We start from the raw sequence: 24182 nt of genomic DNA, 5'->3' as shown, positions 1-24182 counted from the left end.
CATAAGAAGCATTTTTAAAAGATTTGAATAATATGGTGGGTGTCCATATTTCAGTTAATTGTATATATATACACACACACTCATTCACCATGGAGGAGACATCTTCCAAGTGCTATTAAAAAGTTAATTGCCCTAGTGCCATCCAGAAGCCAAAAGGTACATTTGAACATATCTTGATATCGGCCCAATTATCCAGAAAGAATACCTCCCCCCACCCGCCAGTTATGCTGTGAACAATTACATTGTCTTTGGTCTGCAAATTTCTTGTGATCTCTTCTGTCATAGTCTGGGAGGATTATTTGAGGCAGCACTGCTTTGAAAAATATTTTGAAAGACGTGCTGCAGGAAATACAATCAGGAAAGAATCTTCCACTTTCAGTCTGCAGTGTAGTAGCTTTGATCCACAGTGTACCACTAATAGTGTAGACGTTATTTTCAACAGTATTCACGTCTATCCCTCACCCTGGTCTGGCAAGATGAGTACAACACTGGCAGCCTCAGAGGCCTGCAAAAAGCGACATTCCCTGCAGGCCAGGGCTCAGCAGGAGGAGTGCTGAATAAATTGATGGAAACCACTGAAAGGGAATGGTGTTTTTTTAAAAAACCCTTTAATAGAAGAATCTGCTGGTAAACAATTCTGTTTCCTCTGTTATATGAAATATCATAACTGAGAGTGAAATGCCTTTTTATTTGTTGGGGGACCTGCATGCTTGTAAATTGAACAGTCAGTGAATTTCTTCCTGGCCACCTCTTCTTACATGGCCATTCATGAAAGAAAGAAAGCAATTCTCTCACAACCATCTCCCAAAGCATAATGGGATAAACTTCACAATGAGCACATACAAATGGCTGTCTAGGAAGAAAGCTGTACATTTCCTAAAAGTATTTGTGTAAATTGAACAACAAAGGATTTGCATCAAACTGCTTCTCCGCCTTGGTAAAGGAATGAGAGGCAGTCCTGCCACCCAGGAATCTAGCAAAACAAGAAGAAAAGGATGTATCGATCATGAAGTCAGCATGGAGACTGTGATGCAGAACAGACCCTTCTCTTGATAGATTAATACTGATTTTCACACTCATACTTCTTTATAAACAACTGAGAAGAATACAGACAACTCAGAGTCATAGTGATGTCAAGTTCAAATGCACAATGCAAAAAAATCTAAGGAACATGCCCAAATAATACTCCCAAAGTACATTTCTCAGCCCCCTGAGGTTTGGGAATTTGGAATGTCCCAATGGCATTTCTGATCCAGTTCTCATATCCATGTAGCTATTTCAGGGATCAACTGAACAGAAGTTTAGAAGGTTGTGTCTAAAAAGGAGAACTTACACAACAGTATAAATGCTGCCAGATGCGCCTCTCCAATACCATTGTTTAGAACACACTCCAATCCATCACACACCAACGTAGAAGGGGGTAAAGTGGTCCAAGCATATACAGTGAAGAGCACCTCTGGAAGGACTGCTATGGCCATCATCGAAGCAGCATCATCACAGAAAGGGTTTTAGGTGATCGGTAAACACATACATCCTAAATTATATGACCTTTGCACGCTGACACATAAGACATTTAAAAGTATGCACTCATCAAAGTACCATAATTATTTCCCCGGAAGAAACAGAAATACAAATGCCTGGGAATAAAATATTTTGTACAGCTCTCCGGAAAAAATGCACTGCCTCTATAGTTTCACCTGAAAAATCCAAAACTCGCCTTCATATATGGCACATACCATTTTCTGTGATATCCCTGACTGTTTCAATAATTTTTTGCACACAAAGTGCAAAATAATGCCTACCCACAAGATTAGCTAGAGGGAGAACATAGCTTCCCCTGTCTCCCAAGAGAGAGATGCCACAGGTTCCTTAAATTTCATTCACTCTTTGTTCTTAAAAAACAAATACATTCTAGTACCAGTTTGCCATTTCAACAGGAAGGAGACAAAGATATGGGAGAGGGACATTGGGGCAAATTCATAAACAATACAACAGCTTAACCAGGAATGTCCTGAAACATTTAAAACTGCAAAATACTTTTTTAAAAACATGATTTTTCTTGAAAAAATAAACCACAACTGTTGGTTTAAACTTTTCTGCACACTTTTTGGAGGATGAATGATACAGATGGAAAAATAAACGTGATTCTGCTCCACTAGGAAAAATTTAGCCATCCACTCCAGAAGAGTGGCCCACCATTCCCAAGGCAGCGCTTAGGCGAGGGTTGCATTTTTTCTCGGCAACTGTCTCTTGCTTACTGCACCCTCCGTCCTTCCCATTACTTTTTCTACACCCAGGTTGGGCATAAAGTCTTTGGTCTCAGAGAACTGGATGCAGCACAATTTAATTAGCACATACTAATGGTATTCACAGTCAGGTAGATGGCAAGGGAAAGGCATGAGGACTGGTCCTGATGAAGAGGAGGGCTGGGATGGAGATGCCACCTGTCAGCTCCTAGATGGTACCTTCACTGTGCATACTGTGATTGGACTTGTTGTGAGTCACACAGTTCTGTTCGTTCAGCAGATTTGCCGTCTCATCTGGCAAACCGTCATGTAGTTCCGTAAGAGTCAGTTCTATTTTGGTGGTTTCACTGTCCGAAGATTGTGGTGTTTTGTCCATCCTGGATGCCATTAAGGCATTTTGGTATTGTTGCCTTGAAATCTGTGTCAAGCATATGAAGGGAAAGAAAAAACCCAGTTAATATTTTAATGCTATTTTATTAGTCATACGCACCATAATTCTTCATAAACAATGCTTCTGGCATAATACCACATCAGGATGGTAATTCAGTTCAGTGTATAAGATTTACAAATACTATTACTGAGCAATATTGAACAACAAGCTCAAATCCCAGCTCATTTTAGCCTCACAGTCAACTATTATTATAATAGTTCTCTTTAAGCCAGTAATTCTCTCTCAGCCCAACCTACTCCACAAAGCAGATGTTGTGAGAATAAAACAGAAAGGGAAGAACAATATTGCAAGCCCCATTGTGTCTCCTTTGGGGAGAAAGCAAGGAATAACTAAAATAAATACAATTCTGCATATTATCCAGCGGTCAAACCATATTTGCCATTGAGCTGCCTCTCCCTCTCTCTGTCAGGCTGTTATCTCGGTTTAGATGTTTCCTTTCGTTTCTCTGCTGAACCGTCCAGACTTCAAGGACGGCTACACATACCAAAGCCTGGGAACGCCACTCCTGGGAAATAATGCTCTGTTTATGCTTTGTAATCTCCCGCTGTTTCTCTGCCTTATATTTCCAAATAACGGGCAAGACAAACCATAGCTGTCATCTTGCGTTCAATGCACTGTATTGCCTATTTGACCAGTAAAGCCATCTGCTTGGAATCTGATTGTCTCTGTGGTGATTTCTGGTTCGATGGGTCAAGAGCTGACATTATGACAGCTATCTCTCACACTACTCTTCTTCATCGACTCTTTAGTCAGGCTGGAGCCCCGGAGGGTTCGCCTGCCACTCGGATGGGAGCTAGGAGGGCGCTCTCCGAGTGAACCGTGACTACTGCTTCTTGGAACCCTGGAGTCCTCATCTGAGGATCCTACCCTTCTACGGGACACAGTAGTTGAACTCTTTAGGACTAATTCAGAGGTTTGCCGCTTGAGTGGACTGGTCCAGACACAGTGGCAATCTCTAGTGAGGGTTCTCTGGATGTTAACGTCGAAGGATACTAATGCTCGTTTAGACCTCCAGGATTTTGATCAGTTGCTGGATGATGCCCGGCTGGCAACTGAGGACTTACAAATACTAACCGATTTATTGGATAAGCTTATTGCCCGTGAGACTCTCTCATCCACGGCTCTAACGCGTCCTGTCACCTTGGGGGAAGGTACCATGGCGGGAGCCGCACCGGCAGGTTTTTCTTTGGTACCCAATGCAGCTGACTGTCAAGCTGAAGCCAAGAGGGTCGCTATCCAGACGGCCCTCCTCTTTGCGGATTGTACAAAGGATACCACGATAGCCACCTTGGCTCAACGTTTGTCCTCGACGTTCGGGGCCGATGCACCCGCGGTCGCGGTCCGAGTGCAACCATTGCTAGGTGGGGATCCCGACCCCCTACTTACGCTCCTGGAAACGGAACTTTTACCGCACATTACCGCAGCTGCCGCTCTGAGACTTGAAAGCGCAAAAGCTCTCACGGATAGGGAAGCTGCTGAAGCGGCTAAGGCGGAAGCCGAGGCTCAAGCCGCAAGGGATAAAGAACTGCAGTTGGCTGCGGATCAGGCGCGGACAGGCGGCCGCCCCAAAGACTCCGGAAGGAGCAGTCCTCCATTGGGTCTGTCTTTTTCCCCGGTATTCGCCCCGTCGCGCACGACCCAACGCGCACGCCGCCTTGCTGAACGACGCCAAGACTCCGAGGAGTCTGAGGAAGAGGACTTGTATGGGGACAGTTCTCAATGGGCCACAAGTTTTAGGACAAGCAAACCTCATCGTACAGGTGGCCCGGGTGAGGACGTTCACCTGTTACGAGCTCAGAATCGAGAGCTATCTGGCCATGTAGATCAACTCCAGGAGCTAATGGAACGCTTGCTTCAGGACAACAGGCAGTTACAGCAGGCCCTGACGACCCCGGCACAACCCGTTCCACAGGGGGCCGCAGTACCGGTTCAGGGAGTGCCAGCCCAGCCACCCGCTAATGTGCCTGTTCAACCTCCCGGAGGTCCCGTTTTACCTGCACCCAGAGCACCCGTGCAACCGGGCCAACCCATGCCCGGTCCTTGGAAACAACTCAAGTTGAAAACTACTTACGATGGATCTCTCGAAACCCTGCCCTGTTTCTTGCATCAGGTGGACAGCTATATGCGAGAACAAGGACAGTTCTTCCCTACAGAGGACAGCCGGGTTCGCTATGTGGCTTCCCTTTTGACAGGTAAAGCAGCCGACTGGATGGTCCTCCAGTTCGACACCCGATCCCGCTCTATCCGTTCCCTCAACAATTTCATGACTGCCTTACGGAGGAGGTTTGAGGACCCCTTTCTGGGGGAACAAGCCAAAGCGGAGCTTCTACAACTAAAACAGGGCTCTACTCCAGTTCGAGAGTTTGCCGATGAATTTCAAAGACTAGCAAGCAGAATTGTGGACTGGCCTGAAGCCACCCTAATTCACCATTTCAGGGAAGCCTTACACCCTGACATTCTGAACTGGTCGTATATGCGGGGTGATCCCGACACCCTTGAGGATTGGATTCTATTAGCCGAAGAGGTGGAAAGCCGCCGACGCTTTATTTCCCTTGTCCGCCAAAAAAACAAGGAGAAAAGCGTCCAAAAACCCCAGCCCAAGGCACCGCCCCCCAATCCACGGAAACCCGCGCGTCCACCCCAGGATCGCGAAACCCGATTTCAAAGAGGTGCTTGCCTCACTTGTGGGGAACTGGGCCACTTTGCAGCAGTCTGCCCACATCGCCCTGAACCCTTTCGTCCCAGCATGACAGCCCGAGCTAGAGGACGACCTCAACGAAGAGGCACCGCGGCCACCCGCAGCGCAGCGCCGGGAAGACCCACACCCTCTGCACTTCACGTTGAGGACTCATCTATCCTTCCTACATCGAATGACCCCACCGGGTCCCGGATTACAAATGCCCCATTGGGGGACAACTTTCCTTCTTCTGACGAAGAGAACCCATGGAATCCTCCAGCTTTAAACCTGGAATCCCCCCTTGATTTGTCAAAAAACGGCTCCGGTCTGTGGTGAGTGGAGCGTCTCCACAGACCTCTGCAGAATCTCCTGCTAAACCGAAAGCTCCCACTAAAGTAAAGGAAGTAGAAACCACCGTTTATGTGGACGCAGTTTTACAACACTATGAAGGTGGTCCCCAACTACCCGTTAAGGCACTCATTGACTCCGGTTGCGGTCGCACTCTCATCAATGAGGCCACATTTGCAGCACTCAAAGTCAAGTCCGAGGCTTTACCAGCCCCCGTCCAATTTGCCCAAATGGATGGGAGCCATTTCAAGGGGGGCCCAGTTGATCATCGCACTATAGGGGTGGCGATGGGTATTGGCTCCCACTGGGAGCAAATAGACTTTACCATAGCCCCTATCCGATTTGAAGTGGTCCTGGGAATTAACTGGATTAAAGGTCATAGTCCCAGTATAGACTGGGAGATGAACACTATCTCCTTTGCCAACCCCAAATGCGACCAGCACCGACAGCAAGTTGCGGTGCTGTCTCCACCCGCTCCGGCATTAATCTCCGATGTCCCATCACCGCCGTCCCTACCTGATGTATACCAGGACTTTGCAGATGTCTTTAACATTAAAGAATGTGATGCCTTACCCCCCCCCACCGGGCCACTGACTGTGCTATTGAGGTGGTGAAGGACTGCACATTAACCAAGAGTAAGATTTACCCTATGAGCACTTCCGAGCGCACTGTACTACGGGACTTTTTGGACAAAAACCTTGCCAGAGGGTTCATTCGCCCATCGAATGCTCCCAACTCAGCCCCCGCGTTTTTCGTCCGAAAAAAGGAGGGCGACCTACGCCTCTGCATTGACTTCCGAAAACTCAATGCAGTTACTCAAGCCAACGCCTATCCTATACCGCTAATTTCAGATATTTTGGGACAACTACAAGAGGGACGTATATTCTCCAAATTGGACCTAGTAGAAGCCTACTACCGCGTCCGTATCTGCGAGGGGGACGAACCCCTCACTGCCTTCTCTAGCTGTTTTGGAATGTTTGAATTCCTTGTGATGCCCTTCGGGTTAAAAGGTGCCCCGGGGGTCTTCATGCAACTCATCAACGAAATCCTCCATGATTTACTGTACCGCGGGGTGGTAGTTTATTTGGATTACATTCTTATTTATTCAAAAACCATGGACGAGCACGTCACTTTGGTCCGAGAAGTTCTGCACCGCCTGCGCAATCACCAACTCTTTGCAAAGTTGGCTAAATGCGAATTTCACCAGAGCAAAATAACTTTCTTGGGATATATAATCTCCCACCATGGCCTTAGCATGGACCCGGCCAAGGTCCAATCCGTCCTCGATTGGACTCCTCCCTCCAACCGCAAGCAAGTACAACAGTTTCTGGGCTTTGCTAATTTCTACCGCGGATTTATCCCTAACTTCGCCCAAATAGCGCTGCCCATCACCGACCTTCTGAAAACCAAGGGTAAAGGAAGCTCTGCTACATTACCCTCCGCTAAGATACTGTGGACTGATCAATGCCAGACCGCCTTTGTAGCCCTCAAACGCCTTTTCACGTCGGAACCTGTGCTACGGCACCCAGACCCAAATCGAATGTTCATTGTACAAGTCGATGCCTCCGACGTAGCTATGGGAGGGGCCCTGCTCCAAAGAGGACCAGATGGTCTCCTTCACCCCTGCGCTTACTTCTCAAAGAAATTTGCGCACTCCCAATTGAACTGGCCGATTTGGGAGAAAGAAGCCTCAGCCGTTCACCATGTGCTTACTCTATGGCGACAATTCCTGGAAGGGTCTGAAGTCCCCTTCGAAGTTTGGACCGATCACAAGAATCTAGCCGCCCTCACAGAAACCCATAAGTTATCCGCGAAACAACAGCGTTGGGCGGAATTCTTTGCTCAGTTTCGTTTTGTCCTGAAGCATGTCCCTGGAAAACAAAACGTTCTCGCAGATGCTCTTTCCCGGTTGCCTCAATACCCGGCGAAACTCGATCGGCCAACAGACTCTTTATTTACGCCCGCGCAAAGAGAAGCCCTGCCCGTACTGGCTGTACAAACTCGATCCCAGACGCTGCCCCAGCGGAAGCACACAGTAGCCGGCGCGCAAGCTCCTCCAGCCCTACCGGCCGCCCAGCTGCCCCCACAACAGAAACACACGATAGCAGGCGCTCCAGCTCCTCCAACCCAACCGGCCGCCCAGCCGCCTGCAGTCTGCACACCACCGCACATAAGCGCTTCCCCCTCATCAACCCCCATAACTGCTCCTACTACCACCGTAAACAAGGGGGGGGGTTCCCGTCTCCGAATCTTTCTTAAATTCCCTTCGGGAACAATGCCTTATGGAACGCTCTGATCAAACCCTGCCTCCTGGTGTAATCGAACAAGGAGGCTCTTGGTACAAAGACTCGAAATTATATGTGCCCAAAGCGCTCCAAAAAGACGTCTTGCACTTGGCTCATGGAGTAAAAACAGCTGGACACTTTGGGTTCCTAAAGACCCTTCACCTGTTGCGCAGACAATTTTGGTGGGGGGGAATGCGTTCCGACATTGACTCTTTTATTCGCAGCTGTCCTGTTTGCGCCACAGTCAAACGATCTCAAGCAAGCCCCCAGGACTACTGCAACCACTTGAAATACCCAGCAAACCCTGGGAAGTGATTGCTATGGATTTTATGACGGATCTCCCTCTCAGCGGGGGAAAAACTGTGTTATGGATTATCACTGACTTATTTTCTAAGCAAATACATTTGGTTCCATGTGCGGGGATCCCCTCCGCTCAGAAGTTGGCCCGCCTCTTCGTGTCACATGTCTTTAGACTACATTCGTTTCCTGTGACCGCGGAAGTAGTTTCGTTGCTAAGTTTTGGAAAGCTTTTCTCAAATTGGTGGGGGTTGAGCAGGGGATGTCTAGTGCATACCATCCCCAAACGGATGGTCAAACCGAACGTGTCAATGCTGTACTTGAATGCTATTTGCGCTGTTATGTCAATTACCACCAAGATGACTGGGTGGAACTGTTGCCTTTTGCAGAATATGCCTACAATAATGCTGTACATCAGTCCACAGGTTTCAGCCCGTTTTATGCGGTGTATGGACAGGACTTCGGTCCTATCACCCCAATAGAAGGATTAGAGGGGGAGGGGGATGCCGACATTGCCTCTTGGGCACACACCCTCTGTACAACATGGCCCTGGCTGGTTAGCAACCTAGACCGAGCCAAGCGCAAATACAAGGCGCAGGCCGACAAGCATCGTTCCCCCGGTAGGGACCTGCAAGTGGGTAATTTGGTATACCTTTCCACCAAGAACCTGCACTCCACCCGTCCGTGCCATAAGCTCAATGCTAAATACATTGGCCCATTTCCCATCATCCGCCTCATAAATCCTGTCACAGTGGAACTGTCTCTCCCCAAAACTCTGAGGCGTGTACACCCCGTTTTCCATATCAGCCTTCTAAAGCCCCATGTTGCTTCCCCACAATGGCACCCGGAGCCACCTCCTGAACAGCCCATAATGGTGGGGGGGGAGGAACATTTCGAAGTCTCCAAAATCCTCGATTCCCGCATACACCACGGGGCCTTGCAATACCTGATCCGCTGGAAACACTTCCCCCCTGCCTATGACGAATGTGTTCGCGCACGGGATGTCTCCGCCCCCAAACTCGTCAACGCTTTTCACAATACCTACCCAGACAGACCTGCCCCCTTGCCGGATGGGAGGGGGCCTTAAGGGGAGCAGGATGTCAGGCTGTTATCTCGGTTTAGATGTTTCCTTTCGTTTCTCTGCTGAACCGTCCAGACGTCAAGGACGGCTACACATACCAAAGCCTGGGAACGCCACTCCTGGGAAATAATGCTCTGTTTATGCTTTGTAATCTCCCGCCATTTCTCTGCCTTATATTTCCAAATAACGGGCAAGACAAACCATAGCTGTCATCTTGCGTTCAATGCACTGTATTGCCTATTTGACCAGTAAAGCCATCTGCTTGGAATCTGATTGTCTCTGCGGTGATTTCTGGTTCGATGGGTCAAGAGCTGACACTCTCCTGGGCTTCATCATCTCTACCTGTGAGAGACTTGTGACCCACAGTTTGAGAAACATTTCCCCAAAAGCTCACAGCCTCTGATCTTTCTAGTCTACTGTGATTACTTCACAGCTTTTTAGACACCACCCCTTCCTTTTAGATATTGTTTCCAGAAAGTATTTCAATGTTATGTGCTGCTGAGCCACAACCAACTCATGGCAACTCCATCCATGGGGCATTCCAGGCAAGAGCAGCTCCAAGTTTCTCACTTTGTACTGAATTAATTCAGTATATCTCCACCTTCAAACGGCACATTGCTAAAACTGGTATGAGATAGACATGCAAGATCTGGAAAACCACAAGGTCTAAACAATTTGTTAAATTTGGTGGTTGAAGGAGGATGCTAAGAAGATTTTTGACTCAATTAGGTTTTGATTTTTAAAAACCAGCAAATATTCTAGATTTGGTATAATACATAGGAAACAACATAATTAAATTCAGAATAACATTCCTAAAGATGGGACTATTCATAATTCAGATGACTTAGCTGATGTGTTTTTTCCATATAACTTATGTCTTTTGAACAATGTAATGTGCTACATAAATACTACTATTATTATTTTAATGATCCTGGGAATGGATATGTTATGATATGTTCTGCATATAGACAGGAAGATACAATACATCCTTGTCTGACACTTTTGCCAATTGGAAACCATTCTGTTTCTCCATATTCTGTCCTAACAGTAGGACGGGGTAGCTGGGGCTGTAACTGCTGATGATCTATGCAGGTGATAACAACTCCAGCTCAGATCTGATCTGGGTGTAGGTCCATAGTAGTCCCTCCATTCAGCGAGATATGCTGGGGACATGGAGAATGGGTATGGGGGCTATGGCATAGATGGTGGTGCCTGTGGCCATAGAACCGGAGGCGCCATCTTGGATCCAGCAGGTCCCAGAATAGGTGACCAGTTCCGTTCTGGTTCAATCTCACCCTCAGAAAAGGATAACGGGGGTGACACTGTTGTAGGTGAAAAACAATCAAAGAAGGGGATCTATGCTGAATGAAACTAATGTAACACAAGCAACAGCACAGGTGGCTAGAAAAACTGAACAGTTTTACAGATAGCTAATATTGTAAGCTCAGACTAACAAAAATTACTTTGCAAGTTAACAACAGCAACGGGATGTCTAGATCATTCTTCCATTTCAAGTGAAGATCCTTTTCTTTACATCATGTTGCAATAATAGAGAGATGTCTCCCTATTACTGCAACATGATGTAAAGAAAAGGCTGATGAAATCTTCACTTGAAACGGAGGAATGATCTAGACATCCCGTCGCTGTTGTTAACTTGCAAAGTAATTTTTGTTGGTCTGGGCATACAATATTAGCTACTAGTAAAACTGTTCACAGTTTTTCTAGCCACCTATGCTGTTGCTTGGTTTCACTGCTGTAGGTGAAGGCATTTTCGTTGGGGCAATGACCTCCTCCACCTCTGAAGACAGATCCTGTAGCAGGTGTTGGTACTCGCTGCCTCTTTGGTTCTAATCTGTGTTTCTCTTTATGCTTGGCCTTGAGCTTGGGCTTTTCAATAGGTGGTTCTGACGCACATCTCAGAGCCGTTTAGGATGGCGAATGCAAATGACACCGTTGGGGTTCGGATCTGCACTGATGGATCCAACCACACTGAGGATGAAGAGGGCAATTTCAACAGGCGTTCCAGACCCAATGCCAATTTTGCAGGGGCCTAGGTCAAAAGAAGGGCCTTCTCCCAAAATGCTGCTTTTAGCTTAGATGCACGGTCACTCCTGGCTTTGGGAATAAACTGCTGGCAGGCTTTGCATGCTGATACATTATGACCCTCACCCAGACAAAGGAGGCAGAGGTCGTGGTCACCCACCTGGGACATTTTAGCACTACTTCTAGTGCATTTCTTCAATAAAGCCTTTTGAGCCATGATGGGGCCATCCTGTCCTCCACACGGAAAGTCGGGGACGGGATGGCAGAAGAGGTGACAGTAAGAGCTTACTTGGTCCTGCCCCTTGCCCTAGCATTGGTAGATCGAAGGAGAAACCTCACTAAGTCTTTTGGAAATAGAGGAAGAAACAACAAATCTTCTGATGAGGGAGAAAGCTAGCTGAACAACCAACTCCTTTGGCGGCAAAAAAGCAACTGAGGGAAGGAGGCATGACTGTGCTGGAGCATGTGACTTTTAGACGCGAACAATTCCCTCTGACTCTGGCGTGCAATGCCCCCTGGTGGGTTTTTTTAGCTAATAACCTCTCCATGGCAGGCCTGCTCTTGAGACTGCACAGGAGATCGAAGATGAACTAAAGGTTAGCTTGTGGGAAAGGAACAAGGTATGTATATTGTGGGGGGGGGGGACACAATAGCAAAGAGGGTAGTACCTGAATAGTACAGATCTGACACAGGTTCATGTTTGATGGCTGCCTCCAATCTATCTGCTTGTAAACGGGAACTTGCTTCACAGTATAGGGGAATCAAATTGGCCATGCATACAGATTCCTTCATGAAATCTTCGCCAGTAAAAATGTGGTAAACAAGTTCCACCAGATTTAGCAGGCTGGGGATATTTTTGAATGAATATTTTTGAATGAACAATGTACTGTGAATGTCACATTACACCCTAGACCCATTTTGAATCACAGCCAGATGGTCTCCAACACAGAAAGGGACACCAGAAAAGGATACTGACAATTCATGCAAGACCTCACATTCTTAACTGTCCAACATAACTAAAAATAGAGGACACCAGTGAAGCACTGAAAGCTTGACAGGTCAAACAACTGTTGAAGATGAGGGCAGAGTTATGAAGAGGTGTGCATGAATTGTCCACTACTGCTTCATAATGCTAACAAAGCCCACTACTGCTTCATAATGCTAACAAAGGAGCAAGGAGCTTTTGCAGGAGGAATGCCAGGGTGGGTGTGGATAGATGCATGCAAGTGACAGCCAGCAGGCATGTTTAAATATTCCCACATCTGCTTATTCTTCCCTACAAATGGCTCCCCATACACATTATTTCAGTAAACATGGTACATGGTATATTAGAAGCGAAAAATTTTGCTCTGAAAAAAATAATAATAATAAAATGTCAACTCCCCTTCCCCCGTGAAGAGTTCCAGCAGCCAGAATTTGTTGCTTCCAAATTTTAGATGCTTTAAAATAAGAGAAACCAGGACTGATTCACACAGTTAGGGATTATGGACAGCCTGCTGCCCATACCCTCCACGTGAAAGATAGCAACCCATTTTATTCCTTTCCTACCTTGACATACTGAATGTCTGAGATTGCTCTCACTGAGTAGTCAGGAACATACACTTGAACAAATGAGGAGTTAAGCTGGTTGTTGCTATTCCCTAACGTTGGTGTCACTGCATCAATGCGATCCCCTCTGTTAAGAGAGTCTGAATGATTCAAGCCACAAGGACGAGGTGGTGATTTGTTTTCAGCTACGAAAGAAAGGGAGAGAAAAATACACTTAGTAAAAGGAGAAACAAAAACCATTTAAATATGACATACTCACATGAATTTATGGGATAGTTCGGAAGGTTGCTTAAGGAGATTTGGAAGGAACTTGAACTTGGGCTTTTCAGTAGGTGGTTCCGACGCACATCTATGATCGCTCAGAAGGTAGACTGACTTTACTTCCAAGGAAGTACAGAATTGCAGATGTAGTTCCCTTTTACATCTAAAACCATCAGTAGCATCCCAGTTTACAAACAAGAATCAAAGTGATAGTGCAATTTGCCCAAAGGCCTAGAGCAAGTCACTGTTGGACGAATGAAACAAAATTCTCCTCCTAGCCCCCAGGATTAAAAAATAAATGAACTATAGGCATTTTAGAAGAATTATTTCATCTGCATTTCATCTGCCAGTTGCAATACTGTACCACTTCATCTGCCAGTTGCAATACTGTACCATCTGAGAGACCTGGTGCACTGTTCTTGTAGTTCTATTCTCAGCTATTTCTGTACTGCCTCAGATGTAGGACACTTCTTATGTTATACTTACTATCATAGGTTTTGAAAATGTGAGTGAGGGGCAGTTAGAAAATAGATACAAGCATATTTCTGTGAACTGTGGAATGGGCAGCTGCTAGTCTGGCTAAGCTAGAGAATTCTTTGGCATGTTCAAGCATCCTAAAATCTGATCATTTCCACATTACAATTTAGCTCAATGGGGGCTATTTCCAACTCTCGATTTACAATTTTAAAAATGTGATTGACTTTTTTTTTTAATCCAAGGACCAGTTTTTCCTCCCATTTTAAAAGTTTCAGCATCTGTTTTAAAAATAACTTGGTATGAAATGAATTCTGAACTTAATGCAAAATAAAGGTAAAGGTAAAGGTCCCCTAGGCAAGCACTGGGTCATTCCTGACCTATGGGGTGATGTCACAACCCGACGTTTACCAGGCAGACTTTGTTTACGGGGTGGTTTGCCGGTTCCTTCCCCAGTCATCTTCCCTTTACCCCCAGCAAGCTGGGTACTCATTTGACCGACCTTGGAAGGATGGAAGGCTGAGTCAACCTTGAGCCGGCTACCTGAAACCAACTTCCGTTGGGATTGAACTCAGGTCATGAGCAGAGCTTGGACTGCAGTACTGCAGCTTACCACTCTGTGCCACGGGGCTCCCTTAATGCAAAATACCCACCTTTTAAAACTGCATTTATGATCCTTTTAGGACCTTTGAAAGACTGCTTTTCTTGGTAATGAAAAAAGCACCAGGAATATTTTTGTCAGTCACCAGACAGCACAGTGATTCAGGTAGTAATAATATGACCTGACAATGAGGGATGAGGTTTGATCCACAGATGGGTAAACATTTACTCCTGCTCAGCCTAGCAGTGCTCTTGCTTCTGGCTGACATTATTTACTTCTGTGGGATTGGAGTGAGGCAGGGCTGTGATATCACAGAGGACAGACTAAAGCAGAAAGGAACACTGGAAAGAAAAAGCATCTTCTAGTGCTGTTTTCACGCAGATGTGGATGGCCCAGGTTAGCCTGATCTCATCAGATCTCTGAAGCTAAGCAGGGGTGGCCCTGGTTAGTACTGGGGTGGGAGACTGCCATAGAATATCAGGGTTGTGACACAGAGGCAAGCAATGGCAAACCACCTTTGTTAGTCTTGTACCTTGAAAGCCTTACTGGGTTACCATAAGTCAGCTGCAATTTGACAGCACTTTACACACACAGGGTTGTTTTCAAACCAATCATGGCTGCAAATGTAGCAGTCCCCATAGATTTATATAAAAGCATTGCAACATTGGCAGTTATATTTATAACCCCTTTCTGATAATAGTTGGATTGAAACTGGCCACAACTTCATTGGTTACAGCATTAGGCATTGGCAAGCATGGAGACGGTATCCTGATGTCAGGTGACCCAAATACCAGCTGATGTATCCAGAGCCCAAGCCCACCGGCTGGGTGCAGCGTGAGATGGCAGTGTCCAGGACCCACTTGGATGGCAGCCACTGTGTGGTCCACTGCCACTTGGGTGGAGGCCATCCCTACAGCCCCTGACTGGGCATGTCCAACTCCAGGCCTCCCCCAAAACCCCTTATTGGGGTCCCCAGCATGGGAGAAGGGGGCATGCAGGCCAGCTTTTCCCCAAACAGGATCCAGCCCCATGCCCAAATCACCAACCTTAAAGTTGTGACAAAATTATTAGACATTGAATATAGGGAGGGAGGGCGGGACAAAGTCAGAAGAGGACTGGCTGGGCTAGGAGAAGTGCAGGCAATAAATACCCAGCCGGTGGCCCTGAGTGAAAATCTCAGGTCCATTTTGCTGCCGGTCAGGGAGGAACAAGGCACCTGGGTCCTGATTGGCAGCTGGTCGCCGCCATTTCCCCCACACACTCCATGTGGTGCAGAGTGGAGCCAGCTGCACCCAGCCTGCTGCCTCTGCCAGCCCAACCAGCTGCTGCCCATTGGGAGTTGGGAGGGAGAGGAGCACTGCCAGCGGCCTTCTCCCAAACTCTCCCCCACAACGGACAAGGCCGAATCCAGACTGGACCTCCAGCTCCCAGAGCAGAACCACAAACCGGCTCCAGGTAAGCGGGAGCCATTGCTAGTTTTAATATTGAGGAAGTTAATGTTAGCACCAAAAGAGGACCTTTCCACAACCAAATATGAAACAGTCTTCACTTTTGTTCCAGTGTAACCTCAGGACCTCTGCTCTCCTGCATTCCTCCAACAAAGAAAGCTATCGTATAAACATCCCAAATGGGTATACCAGGTAAGTACAGTTGCAAGAAGGGTAAACGAGAAGTGTTTAAGTTTACCTGGAGTACCTGCTGCTAATAATTCAGTTCTGCTGACAACAAAGGTGCGGGACAGGGACAAGGGAACTAGAATGTGGAGAGAGAAAAAATGAGATCAGGATCAGAGAAAAGGCCATCTGTAATTGACAGGGGAGAGGGGAAATTCCCACACCATGGAGAAATTAAAAATACAGTTTAAATCAGAGAAAAGTAAAGGAACATAAAACAATGAAAAGCTGAACAGAAAATTACTAAAAACTAGAAATCAGACTCTACATGCTTCCTACTTACTAACCCTAAGAAGCAGTCAGCCTTTGAAAATGGGGGGGGGAATTCAATAAGTCATCTTGGGGTGACCAGGCACTTACTAAGAACCTAAATAAATAAACAGCAGATGTCGTCATGTCACACTGTTTAAAAGAGGTGGTATTTTCATAAATTCATCCAGTTCTGTTTTTAGTAACCACCATAAGCATTGATAAGTACATCCCATCTCACTAATCAGCATGGGCCTTGCAATAGCCAAACCAACCCACCATTGGGGCATCCACATGATGTTGTCCCCCAGTCATATACCTTCTGTGTTTTGCCCCCCTCTTTTCCAAAGCTGGTCTGGTATGATCTTTGGGAAAGACTATAGTCATAGGGCCTTTGCATGCTGTGCAGATGGAAAGGTATGCATTAAGCTACAGTGATATGTCAAATACATTTTCTGAAGACCTGAAAAAGTCCTCTGGTGGCATTGGGAGAAGGGAATGGGGCAAGGAAAGTGTGGGGGAAACTACACCACAAATAATCTGTTGTCACTGTGAATAGAAGGAACACGGAAAGTCATTGCTGTGTGGATGCAACCCATCTATATATCTAATTCCCACCTGTGCTCCCTGCCGGCAGATACTTAAATCTGCAGATAGGGGGCACACACCCAATTTTTTTTCAGACTCAGGGGACTTCCTGGGTCTGCAGAAATATCCAAAAAGTTAAAAAAACTGAACAGGGGGTTTAAATCCTGGAGAGGCTGCTAGCATTCCTGCCAGTCTGGAGCAGCTGCCACTGCTGTTTTGGAGGCCTGGAGCCACGATGGGGGATAGGGGTGGTGACCTTGGCAGGCAAACACAGAGCAACTCCCAGCTTGCTTGCCGAGATTGGGAATGGGGTGGTGGCTTTGGCGGGCGACCCCAGAGCAACTCCCGGCTAGCCCGCTGAGATTGTGACTGGGGAGTGGCAGCCTTGGCGGGCTCAGCAATGTGGGGAGATGGGATTATTGGGGGATCGGGGCCCCAGTTCCTGTAAAGGGAACCCCGATCTTTAATTTATCTGCTACCAAATCAGAGGGAATGGATCGTTCCTCTTGAACTATGAGAATTGAGATCACACACACGCACAAAAGAGGCAAGACGCATTTGTCTTGAAGTAAAACAATCTTTACTCTAACTCAGGGTAGGGAAAAAGTCACTGGGATACAAAACAAATAATATCTGTCTACATTCTATGTTTCCTTTACTTGCCAAAAGCCTTTGGCAAGGCACTAAGCTTACTTACGAGTAGGCACCCTTAGCAAAAGGAGAGCCTCTCTCCATCCTGCCTGTTCAGCAGTCAAGCAAGAAGAAAGTGATCAACTACTTTCTCTTCTAACAAAGAAATCGAAAGCAGTTGAACATGCAAAGTAGTTGTATACATGACCCTCGGGGCACGACTGCAATGGCCACTACACTGACCAAATGGTCAGTTACAATATTAACCCTTTAACTGTCTGACATGTAACAAAGCTCGCTCTCTAATACCCAACAATCCCCTTTTCGAGGTTTAGTTACATTCAGACATATAAACACAATGCATCACGTAAGTATTCAAACTGTTGTCTAGGCAGTGGCTTCGTCAGGATGTCGGCCACCATCTCTTTACTTTCACAGTACTTCACTACTACGAGACCTCTTTCTTGTTTGTCCTTTACTGAGTCCATTTTGAGTCGAAGAAGTCTCTTCCCTTTCTTAGAGTTCTCGCCATTCAGTAGTGCTATACACGATTGATTGTCCTCAAACATTGTAGCAGGTGTCAGTTCGTCTAATCCAAAGTCGCGTAGCAGTTCAATTATCTCTTCCAGCTCTGTACATGCGCACTTGGCTGCTATGCATTCTGCTTCAGTCGAAGATGTTGACACAACTTGCTGTTTCTGGCTGGTCCAGGAGATTAGGTTTTCTCCAAAGTAGAACAGATATCCACTTGTAGATTTGCTGTCTGTTCTAGTACCACCCAGACTAGCGTCCATGTATCCTATCAGTTTCAGCTCAGTATTTGGAGTTATCTTCAACTTCAAATCAATAGTTTTCTTTAAGTATTGTGTGAGGTGTTTGATTGCATTCCAATCATGTTCTGCAGGTGTGCTGGTCCTTCTACTTAGGATTCCAACTGCTGCACTTATATCCGGTCTACTAACGTTGCTCATGTATAGAAGTTTTCCAATAGCTTCTCTGTACTTGTGATTGTTAGGCAATAGTTCACCTCCGTCTAGATCCATATATGAAGGGTCAAGTGGAGTGTCCTTGGTCTTGCACTCCTTCATATTCATGAATTGTAGAAATTCCAGTATCTTGTTCCTTTGATTGATTGAAAATCCATTGTCTTGGTTTCTTTCAATCTCCATTCCAAGATAGTTCTTTACTTCTCCAAGTAGTTTCACTTCTACTGATTCATTCAGTTTGTTTGCAATTTCTTTTGCAGCTTCTTCAGTGTCAGAACAAATCAGAAGATCATCTACAAAGGCCAAAACAAAGTCCCATCCATCATCCTTCTTCCTTCTGAATAAGCATTTCTCTATATTTCCTTGTTCAAAGCCTTGAGCTTTCAATAATGAGGTTAGTTTGTGGTTCCATACTCTAGCTGACTGTTTGAGCCCATACAAAGTCTTTTCAAGTTTACAAACTTGATTTTTAGTATCACAGTCCTTTAATCCTGGTGGAAGTTCCATGTATATTTCTTCTGATAAGTCTCCATTCAGGAAAGCTGTTTTGACGTCGAGTTGCAGTACCACTTTATTCCTGGAGGCGGCTATACTCAGCAAAGTCCTTATAGCCGTGTGACTAATCACAGGTGCGTAGGTTTCTGTGTAGTCAGTTCCATACTTCTGGGTAAATCCTTTTGCAACTAGTCTTGCTTTGTATTTATCAACAGTTCCATCCGAATTTTTCTTGACCTTGAACACCCATTTACATCCCACAGTCCTTTTGTTTGGTGGGAGTTTGGTTAGTTTCCAGGTATTATTCTTCTGCAGTGAGTCTAATTCTTCTTGAATTGCCTTCAGCCATCTCGACCGCTCCCCATCGGGCAACTTTTGCAGTTCGTCCCAACTTGAGGGTTCCACGTGGCTGTCAATTCTAGTGAAAAGACTCAGTTTCTCTGCTGGTATTCCTTTTGTAGTCCTTGTAGATCTCCTTAAGGTCTGAGAGGGTTCCGCTGTTCCATCAGCACCGGGATCAACCCCTTTTGAATCTGCAGTCTCTTGCTGTTCCGCAGGAGCAGGTGGATTGCAATCCCATGCTGTAAATGGAATCTCTATGGTTTCCTCTTCACAAACCTCTGGATCATCAAAGTTATTAATTTGTTGATTATTAATAACATTTCTTTCATCTATATATACTGCATTCAATATTTGTAAATTGTAAGTCTTAATGTCCATTATCCTGTATCCTTTTGAGAAAGGATGGTATCCCACAAGAATTCCAAGTTCTGTAGTAGGATCCATTTTTCCCCTTTTCTCCTTTGGGATGTATGCAAACACACGAGATCCAAATGCTTTCAAGTGTTTCAGACTAGGCTTCCTGCCATTCCATCTTTCATATGGAGTCATGTTGATAGCACTTGAAATTGTCCTGTTGTAAAGGTAAGCTGCTGTATTTACACATTCTCCCCAGCAGGGGTAAGGCAAGCCTGCCTGTAGCATTAAGCATCTTGCACTTTCCATCAGAGTTCTGTTAAACCTTTCTGACAACCCATTGTTCCTAGGGGTATATGCAACTGAGGTTGCATGCTCTATTCCTTCAGATTCAAGAATTTCTTTCATTTCTTTATTAATGTACTCACTTCCATTGTCAGTGAACAATAACTGTATACCTCTGTCATGTTTATTCTTCATCAGGGCAACATAAGCTTTAAATTTTTCAGCTACTTCAGTCTTTGATTTCAACAAATACACATATGCAAATCTTGAAGCGCTGTCTATGAAATGCAGAACATATTTTGCCCCTCCTGCTGAAGCCTTGAGTGGGCCAATCAAGTCTGAGTGCACTTCTTCCAAAATTTCTGCCTTAACACTGCTTGGCCTCTGCACGTGCTTAGGCGCTGTTCCCTTTCCTCTGAGACACACTTCACAATGTTCTTTGTCCTTAAAGCATTCCTTAACTGGCATTCCACAATCAATCAGCAGTTGCTTCACTGACTTAAAGTTTTTATGAGCTAGTTTCACGTGCCATTGGTACAAACAGTCCTTGTGGTTACACTCTGCAGCCTTCTGCTCTGTCAATCCTTTATTAAAAGCAACTAGGCATTTTGATTCTTCCTCAACGTTATCTTCATTTCCATCAAAATCACTTTCATCAGAATCAACATTGCTCTCAAAATCACTACAAGCATATTCCTCCAATTGACTTGCAACATTCTCCAGGCAATAGTGCGAGCCTACTGATAGCACTGGGTATTCTCTTCCTTTAGAATCAAATAAGCGACATTTGTCTCTTTTTATAGACACTTCAAAGTCTGCATCCACTAATTTATTCACGGACAGTAAATTTTCATCTGAATTAGGCATTAGGAATACGTCTTGTAAGGTCAAATGCATCACATTTCCACAATAGCTTTGAATTGCAATAGAAACTTCTCCTTTCTGAGTGCATAGAAATCTTTCTCCACAAGCCATAACTAATGTTTCATCACAAGGCTCTAGAAAGTCAAAAGCTGATCTCAAGCCAGACACATGTACATCTGCACCACTGTCAAGAACAAATGTATTTACACGCTTTAAATAATCTTTGGTTGAAGCTGTATTCGAGACTAGATAAGCCTTTGGGTGACTGTGCCATCTGGGCTTCCCTTGGCTTGTACTTGGGCTCCCTCTTGTGGACGATTGGGGCTGTTGCCTCCCATTTCCATCCCTCTCCCTTTGTGAGGATTTGGCGGGCTTTTCTTCCCGGCGAGGGGGGGGGGATTTCTCCCTTTGTTTCACGTCTCTCACATTGAAACGACCGGTGACCATGCCTTCCACACAAGAAGCATCTGATTGTGGATTTGTCATTTACACGCAGTACAGACACTCCACGAGACAATTCCCTCTCTTGGCTCCTGTCTGCTTCAAACTGTTTAAGTGCAGTCACCAGCTTAGTAAGGGTTAAGTCCTCTCTACCCAAAAGATTCCTTTTTTCAGCGTTATATTTAAAATGCAAACTTCCCAGAAATAGTACAAGAAACTCTTCTTCACCGATTTCCCCTCCTACAGCCTTCAACTCTGATTCCATATCTTGCATTTTCTTAAGGTGTTGCAAGAGGGTCATATCTCCAGACATTTTATTTGCATACAGTCTAGTTTTTAAAATCATTTTCTGGGTTTTTGACACAGTTCCAAATTTCTCATTGAGTGCATTTAGCATTTTCCTGGCGCTATCATTATTCAAAATTATCGCAGTTTCTTCCGGATTAATTGAGTTGGCAATCAAATTCATTGCCTGGGCATCTGAAATCTTAAATTTCTTTAGGGCTTCTCTATCTGTGTCAGCTGGCGGGTCTTCATTCAAAACGTGATTCACCCCAATTGCTGTTAAAGCATTTTCCACCATTCTCTTCCATACTGGAAAGGAGGCTTGGGTGATATGGGGGACAGAAACGGATTGGGGTTGTTTTGAATTCATACTTTCCTTATCGTTGCTCATTCCAGCGGCTCAGGGCTGCTTTCTTCCTCACAGGATCCAAGCGCGGCGCGCGGGGTTAAGTTTCCTGCCGTCCTTTGCAGACCAGGCTGCTGGCTCCGTCACAGGAAAAATTCCCTCTGGGCGTTTGTAAATCCTTTCGTCTCCAGTGAAGATCCCAAAAGCAAAAAAAAAAGGTGCGGTGTGATCCTATCTCAATAGCCAAAATAAAAACCAAGCGTACTCAGCTACCACTTATTGGGGGATCGGGGCCCCAGTTCCTGTAAAGGGAACCCCGATCTTTAATTTATCTGCTACCAAATCAGAGGGAATGGATCGTTCCTCTTGAACTATGAGAATTGAGATCACACACACGCACAAAAGAGGCAAGACGCATTTGTCTTGAAGTAAAACAATCTTTACTCTAACTCAGGGTAGGGAAAAAGTCACTGGGATACAAAACAAATAATATCTGTCTACATTCTATGTTTCCTTTACTTGCCAAAAGCCTTTGGCAAGGCACTAAGCTTACTTACGAGTAGGCACCCTTAGCAAAAGGAGAGCCTCTCTCCATCCTGCCTGTTCAGCAGTCAAGCAAGAAGAAAGTGATCAACTACTTTCTCTTCTAACAAAGAAATCGAAAGCAGTTGAACATGCAAAGTAGTTGTATACATGACCCTCGGGGCACGACTGCAATGGCCACTACACTGACCAAATGGTCAGTTACAATATTAACCCTTTAACTGTCTGACATGTAACAAAGCTCGCTCTCTAATACCCAACAGGGATCCCTGCCACGGGTTTTGCAGGCCCCCACTTATGCTGTCCTAATTTATCCAAACAAAGCAACTAGCAAGGAAGAACATCTAAACTGCAGATGCCATCTGGCTGTCACCAAGGGCGGTTGCCTCAGGATCAGTTGCAAAATCGAACCCAAGCATTCTGGATGCTATCAGGCACAAATAATACACCCATTCTGAAGGGGTGGTTATCTTTTTTATTTTATTTTTTTTAAATAGCTTCTTTAATATAAAATCATGTAAAAGCCAAGTAGGCGTTTTTCCCTTCCTCCAAATTTTGAAAGAGGTAGCATTGCTTTTGAGGGAGTGTTGTAGGAAAGGAGCTGAACAGATAGCAGAAAAGGAATTAGCATCCTTAAAAGCAGACATTTGGAGAGTAGAAAAGGGCAAGTATGATGGAACTCCTCTTGTTTAATTTTTTTTATTTTGTTCTCACACACACCGAACCTTACTATCTCTGTTGAGACTAATAACTTGTTATGACACTGTTGCCACTAATTATGACGGGCCCCTATTTTCTATAAGAGATCAGAAATACCTGGCACTCTAGAGGCTTTTTGAAGTACAACTTAAAAATGGTTTTATTTGTCTCTTTTGGAGGGATTAAAAGTCAGTTTGCAAAGCTTCATAACAGGAGTGTGGTTTGTAACGGAATAACAGAACTGAGGAACTTGTTGTGATCAAGTTATATATTGTAATTCCAAATGTATCAAAGTGGTTCACATACAAATGTTTAAACTTTTATTTTCTACTGATTTATTTTGGTAGTCACTGGATTGTTACTTAAACTTAAGTTCATCTTCGTGGCTTCTGTGCAGTCCCGCATGGGACTGCGCTTGCGCAGGCCAGCCGCGGAGAACTGACTAGAAAGCTTTTAGGAGCTTCAGAACGCCTGGAGCGCTCCCCCTCCCCTCCGTCCCAGGCCGAGAGCAACGGTCCGCCCAACGGTCAGTTGACGGAGGGAGGAGGGGCGCTCCCCCCTCAGTTCTCTCTTCGCCGCCGTGGAGAGAGCACTAGCTTGGTTTCAGAGCGTCTTTTCTGTTACCTCAGAGAAAATTTCTCTTCAGGATTTTAATCTATGTATTTTTATCTTGGATAAAGGAAAATGCTGATAAGGGACCCCGACTGGACCTCAGACTCCTTAATATGGATCCACAGGTGCCCACATTTCAGGATACTTCCCTTTTCAGATGTCCTTCCTCAGTTGCCTGGGAGCCTTTTTGGTTGTAGTCCTGAATCTAAGGACAATTATCTTAATTGTATGTTACAGTATGTTACAGGCTTGTTGCACTTGCTTTCCTCCTGTCAGCAGGTGGTGCTGTTGATCCGTAATTGGATTATTGGCTATTGGACAATTCATTTTACCAGTCCTGCAGGTTTGCCTGTCTCTAACCTTGTCAGCCCTATGTGTCGTTGGATTTGCTAGTTGAATTTGTGTAATCCCAATTGCTCCCTACTCAAAGGATAGCATTCTTTTTGCTACTTTGAATGTTTTTTCTTCGAGCCCTTAA

General features: G+C 45.4%; 1 protein-coding gene across 1 annotated transcript in view; it reads right to left on the bottom strand.

Annotated features, from left to right (window-relative positions):
• Positions 1–2436: 2436 nt before the first annotated feature.
• The window catches only part of CNNM2 (cyclin and CBS domain divalent metal cation transport mediator 2), a 178962-nt gene continuing 157216 nt past the window's right edge, over positions 2437–24182 (bottom strand). Inside the window, 3 exon segments of the mRNA XM_056849339.1 lie at positions 2437–2664; positions 12977–13161; positions 15999–16064. Of these exon segments, the coding sequence (XP_056705317.1) occupies positions 2455–2664; positions 12977–13161; positions 15999–16064 (461 nt within the window). The 3' untranslated portion in view covers positions 2437–2454.

Source organism: Euleptes europaea, chromosome 5 (genome assembly GCF_029931775.1).
Source record: "Euleptes europaea isolate rEulEur1 chromosome 5, rEulEur1.hap1, whole genome shotgun sequence".
Taxonomy (NCBI): domain Eukaryota; kingdom Metazoa; phylum Chordata; class Lepidosauria; order Squamata; family Sphaerodactylidae; genus Euleptes; species Euleptes europaea.
This window is presented reverse-complemented; position numbering and strand designations above follow the sequence as displayed.